The sequence below is a fragment of the Asparagus officinalis genome, chromosome 8 (genome assembly GCF_001876935.1).
Source record: "Asparagus officinalis chromosome 8, Aspof.V1, whole genome shotgun sequence".
Taxonomy (NCBI): Eukaryota; Viridiplantae; Streptophyta; class Magnoliopsida; order Asparagales; family Asparagaceae; genus Asparagus; species Asparagus officinalis.
Window position 1 is genome coordinate 5231602 of NC_033801.1, and position 7903 is coordinate 5239504.

General features: G+C 34.9%; 1 protein-coding gene across 4 annotated transcripts in view; it reads right to left on the reverse strand.

Annotated features, from left to right (window-relative positions):
- The window catches only part of LOC109822995 (V-type proton ATPase subunit F-like), an 8863-nt gene continuing 4070 nt past the window's right edge, over positions 3111 to 7903 (reverse strand). For 3 of the 4 annotated variants that reach the window (XM_020389307.1, XM_020389309.1, XM_020389308.1), the window contains 3 exons: positions 5498 to 5579; positions 4874 to 4956; positions 3111 to 3517 (listed from right to left, as the gene is read on the reverse strand). In XM_020389307.1, coding sequence (XP_020244896.1) covers positions 3359 to 3517; positions 4874 to 4956; positions 5498 to 5579 — 324 coding nt within the window. In that variant the 3' untranslated portion in view covers positions 3111 to 3358. Of the gene's footprint in view, positions 3518 to 4873; positions 4957 to 5497; positions 5580 to 7903 lie in introns of those variants that run through there. The other variant, XM_020389310.1, reaches the window with a different exon arrangement.

Here is a 7903-nt window from a genome sequence, read left to right on the forward strand (position 1 = left end):
AAATGACGCTTATTAGAGATGCACTGTTTTATCTTCTTTATTATTGATTATCTTTTTTTTTTTTTTCGTGGGTCTTGCTTCTTTTCTGTATGCATGTTACGGCTCAATGAATCTGAAATCTTCCTACTTCCCTGAAGCATGGGTCTATTGTGACGCCTCCTATAGCTGCACAAAGACTTCAGTCTATCGAGAAGAGAGATTACTACCTATCCACAATGTAGCAAAAATGTTAATTTTTCGAATAACCTCTAAAGCATGACTCTTCTTTGATCGCGAAATTCTCACATTACCCTCATGCCACACAGACCAAAGTAATATCCACAGGTTACTTACATTACCCTAACGTGTATGGATGTTTCACATATTGGTCCCTCGATCTTTTTCCTTTTAAATGAGTCCCTGATCAAGTCATTGACCTGACTTGACCTTTCGTTTTAGTCTTCCAATTCATATAGCTGCTTCAGATTAATCCTTGTAGTAAACTGTCATGTGAATTTGGGAAGATATTCCTATTAAATTTAACCTTTTTTTTTCACTTATATTTTCGAACAGATTATTTTCTCTAGGTTCACATTCAAATCAAGTCTCATTTAAAAGCCAAAGCTAAGCCCTAGCTCCTCTTCTCCTCCACTGGCCGTAGAGGGACTAATATTAATCTAGAGTAACTCATATGACCAACCTAGAGTATAACTTATATGAATAGATAGACTAAATAACTACTTCAATGACCGGAGGGACTACCTAAAAATATGAAGGATTTAAGGGAGCAATATCTAAAAAACTTGATAACAAAAATGGACACACGTCCAAGTAAATGTTGATAGTGCAATGAATGACGAGTATGTCTCATAGGGCTGGACTAAGTTTTGAAGCTCAGCATTGGACGGGACTGTTAATTACAGTCCAAGTAAAAGGTGATAGCGCGGTGAAGGACAAATATGTGGTGAAGGATTGAGGACTAAATTTCCAAATGGAAGGAATGGCGTAGGACTCTGTAAAGTCCAAGTAAATGATGGTGGTGGGTAGATGAGTGTCACAACGCCACATAGTTGTGGAGGAACTAGGAGCCGCCCTTGGAAAAAAAATGAGAAAAATAACCACGCAAATGACAACCCAACCCAACAATATTCTTGGTGATAGCGCAGTGAAGGACAAGTATGTGGTCAAGGATTGAAGACTAAATTTCCAAATGAAAGGAATGGCGTAGGACTCTGTAAGGTCCAAGTAAATGATGGTGGTGGGTAGATGAGTGTCACAACGCCACATAGTTGTGGAGGAACTAGGAGCCGCCCTTGGGGGGGAAAATGAGAAAAAATAACCACCCAAATGAGAAAGTAGTTCCTCTGTTAGTGTTTCAGTAAAAAAAATGTTAGTTTCTAACTATCGGAGAAGAACAACTCCAGCGGGTTTCACTTTAAGCGTGCATAACCACTAAACTCGTTAAAAAATTGCATGAAAAACATACTAGAGGGGTAAAATAGTCAATTTGCCTCTAACTGGTAGATTTGATGGAATGTTTCCCTCAAATCTAATGCGATACTTAACTTGAAGGACCATTTTACAATATCCTATATGATTTTAGGGACTAATATGCAGTTATTAAAGATTTAAGGGACTAATACTATAAAGTCCTAAGGTAATTCAGGGGATTAATATCAAAATATGAAGATGCTAGGGATTAATACAAAATACCTATGATTTTATGGTTTAAGATACTAATATCTAGAAGAATAATTTAATTTAAGGTAGCTCATCAGTTTGTGTGCTCAACATTACACTGGAATGGGTGCATCAGATGATGAATTTGAAGATAAGGGAGCCAGAAGATGTCAATGTGGGGCAATATAATCTTTCGTATGAATCTTGATCAAGAAGATTATATGGCTACTTCAGAGTTCTACGAAGATTCTTATTTGCCTTCTTTGGATGTCAATAAAATTACAAACGCGAAGCATGAGATACTAGCGTGTATGGCTACATCATTTCTTTTTATTTTTAATTTAATTTATTTATTTAAGCCTAGTGCAAATTGTAGCTCCAAGTTTTAAAATTTTAAAAATGAACCAAACAACTACAACCGCATGCAAGAATTATCGCAATAACTACAGTTGCATGAGACTGACATTTGCATTGCAGTAGTAACAGTAGTTTGATCTGAGCAAAAGAGACTAGTGCAAATTGTTCAACCTTATATAGGTAGTGAACGATTAACCCATTGATTTTTCTCCGAATCAGGACCATTGAGGAGGCGATCGAGAGAGCCAACAGTACGAGATATCAGTATAATGACCGAAGACATAAACATAGCTAGCAAATGTTCCTCTTGGTTGGTATAAGATAGAGTTGTTTGGGAGAGAGGTTGGATTGCATGCCCTAGATATGTATAGTGCAGACATGCTCTCGTAAAATGTACAACGAACATTTCGAGTCCTGATTGCATCAAATGATCATATTTTCTCTGATATTTCAAGCATAAAGAGAAATAAAATTGAATCTCAAGCAAGCTTACAGAGAAATTTCAAGTGACATTCAAATCATCTAATTAATCTTTCCTCAAATATCTAATACAGACTAAGAATCATCTCAGAACTGTCGCATGCGGTTTTAGTGTTGCACACAAATAGGGGTTGCAATTCCAGAATTGCTCACATATAGGCATTCTGCAAAAATTCGGATTCTCCATCACATAGATGTTCTTTAGTGGTATATCTAGCTTTAACTCTCAGTGGTCCAAACATGATTACATAAAAGCGTTTGTAGACATACGGCATAAACTGTTTTTTTTAGCACCTGACATCCGTTGAGTGCACTGCCTACTCTTGTTTGGTTGAGATATCACAAGAGAACCACATAACAAGTTTAACTGGAAAAAGTAAAGTTTAAATTGAAAAAAGTAAAGTTCCTCTCAAAGTTGAGGGCAAACGAGTAAAGCTTTTAGAGGGTAAACAAGAGATTTGACAAAAAATAGTTTAGCGGATGCAAGTATCTATACCTTCACACTACAAGGGATGTATCTACAATTGACTCTTCATAAAATGGACAAATTTCCACTAACATTTCCAGCTTAAACAAGGAAAATGAATCAAATTTTAAGCCAGAATACCAAGATATTTCGAGCAATGACATCCAACTCATCTGATTAATCTTTCCAAATATCCATCACACACGCACAGGCAAAGAACCAGTTATTGCATCTAGCAACTGCAATTATTTATTGAAAAATACACATTAAATTTTATTTCCCCTCTTGCAAATAATCATTAAGTACGCTACAAGTGCTTAGCAAAAGGATCTGATTGATGGCTTTGATTTGAGTACTCAGGTGCAAATAAAGAACTCCCATGAAAGCTACCGCCTCTTAGCACCTTGCTACAGATTCAGCTGAAAACAAGTACTTAACACGTGAAAGAACTGAATCATGAGCTGGATCATATGGATGATTCTTGGAGGGAATCTCCAAGATTGCTGGAATAGGCTTATTGTAGCTATCTACAAGAAACCTTATCATATTCGCAACCTGGAACCATAAGGAAAAGGAGAAAGAAAAGAAATCAGTTTGTGATGTTTGCAGTAATGATATGATTAGTTTAGTAGTACATATTAGAATTGGAGTCATTATGGATCACTAGAATACATTTCCAATGAAATAGTCAAAAACTCTGAACCATACAAGAAACTGAAAGAAACCTTCAATTAACAAATCATTATCTCTTGGGATCAAACTTTAACAGTGCTAGAAGTTTTTTATGGTAAATTTCTAATTTGGAGAGGACTCACAAAGAAATATTTTCGTGAAAGAACTGTGAATGTAGAATTAACTCAGGAATCTGTAGGCTTAAGTATGCCTGTTTAGTTTGACATATTCAAGTATAAAATTGCAGGGCAAAGCAATGTGAAAATATTGCTTATAATAAAGAACTATTTTACAGATCAACAGCATCATGTGAACACATACCTGTTAATATCAAATATTTTTCACTGCTTATGTTTCAATCAAATATTTTTCACTGCTTATGTTTCCATCAATCTACTCATGTTAATGCCCAATATCAGTTGATTTTATGCCACAAGCATATAAATCAAATCACACATGGGCCAGAACCAAGTCTAGGTGAGCTCATCTGTAAGCTAAACACTGGCTCACTAGTATCGACAATTTGGTCAACAATCAGTTCTATATTTGTTATGTCTTATTAATCTGAAGTACACAGCAGTTTAGTTAACTAAGTCAGCTGGCTTCATTTTGATGTAAAGTCACTTGCAAACAATCAAACATCACACTACTACGTTTGGATACAAAAGAGAGTAGGGGAGGGGAATGATTGTATTAATCCCAAAGGGATAGGGTGGAAAGGAAAGGGATGTGATGAAACTAATTGTGTTTGGATAGACAACTAGGGCAAGAGAGGGGTTCAGGAAGGGAGGGAAACTACAAAACAAATATGACTCAAGTCTCGGGATAATCTTGGAATTTTAAGAAAATATCACTTAAAATTCAATCTCTCCCCTCCCAATCCGTCCATTTTAGGAGGGTTAAGAAAGGGAGGAAACATGCTTCTTTTTAAACCTCCCAATCCTCCCCCTCATTAGCTAAAAATTGTAAAAAACAACATAACTTTCGGGTGGTTAGCATTATATCCTTCACAAATCCTCCCTTCCCCTCTTAACAAAAATTATTCAAACTCACCCATTATTATGTTTCCCACAGCACATTCTAAACCCAAGCTCAAAAGCATACTTACTAGTTTGACTAGTTTATTATGAAAAAACATAAAATTATGAGCAGAAATATTCTAAGCAGCACGGAGATGAATAGTACACATGATGATGAAGGGATAAAATATGATGCATCAAAATATTAAAAAGAACTTACATATTGGCTTATAAGCACAATGGCGATGTCGTCCTTTGAGGTGAATTCCCTGAATGCATCCTCAATTGTTTTCATTGCTGTTTCTGGAATAAGGAAACCCATGGCATTAATGAGGAAAGCAATGGTATATCTCAAATATGGAAGAATGATCAGCTCCATGAAGATATCCGGCACCGCATGATGGTAATATAAAGAGCTTAATATCCATATGAGGAAAAGCTATTAGACTAGTAGGATAATTCAAGTTATTTAAATAACAAACATGTGATGCAGGGAATAGACAAAAAGATAGATGATGGTCTGAGAAAGAGGATTGATATTAGTTTATATAGCTTCTTGATTGATTTATAGACAAAGAATGCAGAACAGAAGAATATGACGTGGGCTACATAATTACAGAGTAAGCCATAGCATAGGGAGGAAGCATAATTTTCTTTATAACATATTTCAAGGAAATACAAACACATGTTTATACCCTATAATAGATTAAACAAGATAAAGGTCATTCTAAGTTTATGAATAATGTCTCATCCCATAGGACATTAAAAGATAATGCTGACAGTAAACTACGCATAAGAGAGCAAAATATAGAAAAAATAATATGTGAAGATATCAAGAGATTACTTGAGTCCACAATAAGGTAGTTTGTTTTCCTTCGTAGATCAACATTACCAACTCCAGCCAGCAAAAATCCAGTAATCGTATCCTGATAAACCAACAAAAATAACATCAATGTTGACAAATCTCTCATACAAGAAATTAAAAAAAATGCTGCAAAATTGTTACAAATCATGTCAGATTCTTTTAAAACCTTAATCATAATTCTAGTTCTCAAGATGAAAGCATAGCCAAAATTTCAAAACATGATTTTGCCCCTGCTAGAATATAGAATTATAATTTATAACCCTTAATTCCCCCACAACTTCGGAGTTTTGATGTAATAGTTAGAGGGACTTTAAAAGCCCCGACATCATGCTCGCACACATACAAGAATGTGAATTTAAGTTCAACATGTCTTTTTTAAAGTCCCCAACCTTGCCTAATAGTTGCACTTAAAATGCCTAATAGTTTCTGTTTCCCCAACCTTGCACTTAAGTGGCCTCTTTTTTCAAACCAAACCAAAAAAAAATTCCAAAGTATTTTAAGTTTTGTAGATAAATGCCCCAAAGTTTTAAAATGTTGCATGTTGGTGCCCTCTTATTATCCAATATTACATATAAATGCCCAAGTTCGTAAATGACCTCACTTAAATACCCCAAAGTTTCTAAGAGTTTCACCTTAGTACCCTCAATTATGTTACATAAAAAAGCTGAATCAATCTGGGTTTTTTAAACTATGGAGCATTCATTTAATCTCATTTCCGAGGTTCACACCATATGGCTAAATTTCTTTTATAGTTTCTTCGTCACAAATTCAAAAGGATCTTTGTTCCATGAAACTTTCCAGGTCTTAGAGACTAATAGATCGTGAAATGAGCGGTCACGAATTTTAATAATGTTTTCATGTTTTACTTATTGACCCTAAGGGGATATTTTGCACATGTCGGCTATGCCCAGAATATGTTTTTTTTCATTATGACCTACATCTTATGATTGTATAAACTACTAAGATCTTAGGCTTGTGGGCCCATTTTAAAGAAAGCCTCATTCATTGAGTTCTGTGTAAACTTGTTCATTTTACTTTGTGAGATCTCTTCAAACTTGACTAGGACTTATCCTTGTGCCCCTCATGTGCCTGCTTGGACAAGTGGTGACAAGGTAGGCATAAGAGCGTAGGCCTTCAATAGATTTTATAATAGTTTATAAGGATTTTAAAACAGCATTGAGTGGATTTACGATCGACAGTCGAAGTTTATTTTGTTTTAAACATTCAAAATGATTTGGTGTTTTGTAATTGTTTAATATGAACTGAATAAATTTGTGAAAATCTTTTTTGCTAATTTGAAGTTGATATTAGTTTAATTACATGTGGACAATTCTATTTCTGAGTTTTCTGAAATTCATATCATAATCCGCCGCAACCTCAATTGATAGAAAAAAATTAGGTGATGCTTCCAGAATTCCACTTCTACGTGTTGTTGCACATTTGTAGGCAGATATATATAATTCCATCAATTTGCAAATAACATTCTAGCTATATGATTCTCATGGCCGATTGCTCCCATAAAATCAGCCAAATAAGTTCATTAATGTACTACAATCAAGCAAACCATGGAAATCATGCACCATTTCATCGCCTGATTTTAAAACAACCTCTCGATGGATTACTCGCTTAGTCGCTTTGCATTTTATTTATTTTAGGTTGCTGAAATTAAGAGGTTGCAAGGACATTTATTCTTGTGCCCGCAAAATACCCTAAAAGTTAACTGGTACAAATTTACGCTTATCACACTCAAGACCCTTCTTATACCGCTGCAAGAGTTCAAACTCTAGTATATATGAATGAAGAAAATTCATTTACAAACTAAGGCAATTACAGCAGTAATTTTCAGCAAACCAAACACGCATTAAGCTCAAGTGGAGTTAGATACCCAGTTCCTTACTATTACTAAAAGGTAGTGGATTTAGATCCTCACTATAATTTTTAATCTCGGCTGTCTATTGTTAAGTGAATGATAATTGTAATTCATCCGTAAGTTTTATTATACTCATTCCCACTTTTCACTAAAAATGAATAATAAGCATTTAATAATAAGTAATTATGATTAAAAGTAGTGGTTTGTCAATTACTTTTTGTGAATAGAGAGAATCCAAATCCTAAGTCTATTTAAGGTGAGAAACTTGCAAGCCAAAAAAGATATACTAATACCCAAGCGCACAAGCAAGTACCCAGTGTACCCAATCCATACCATTAATGGGGCACCAACGGCATATCAACACTTTGATCCAAATATTGGTATCTCCCTGATGCACCATTAATATAATGAATCAGGTGCACATGATATCTTTTTCAAGAGTAAAAACATATAGACCATTAGGCATATCCATTTGATATAGGAGGCATAAGTCATTAACACCTTGAAAAATTGCA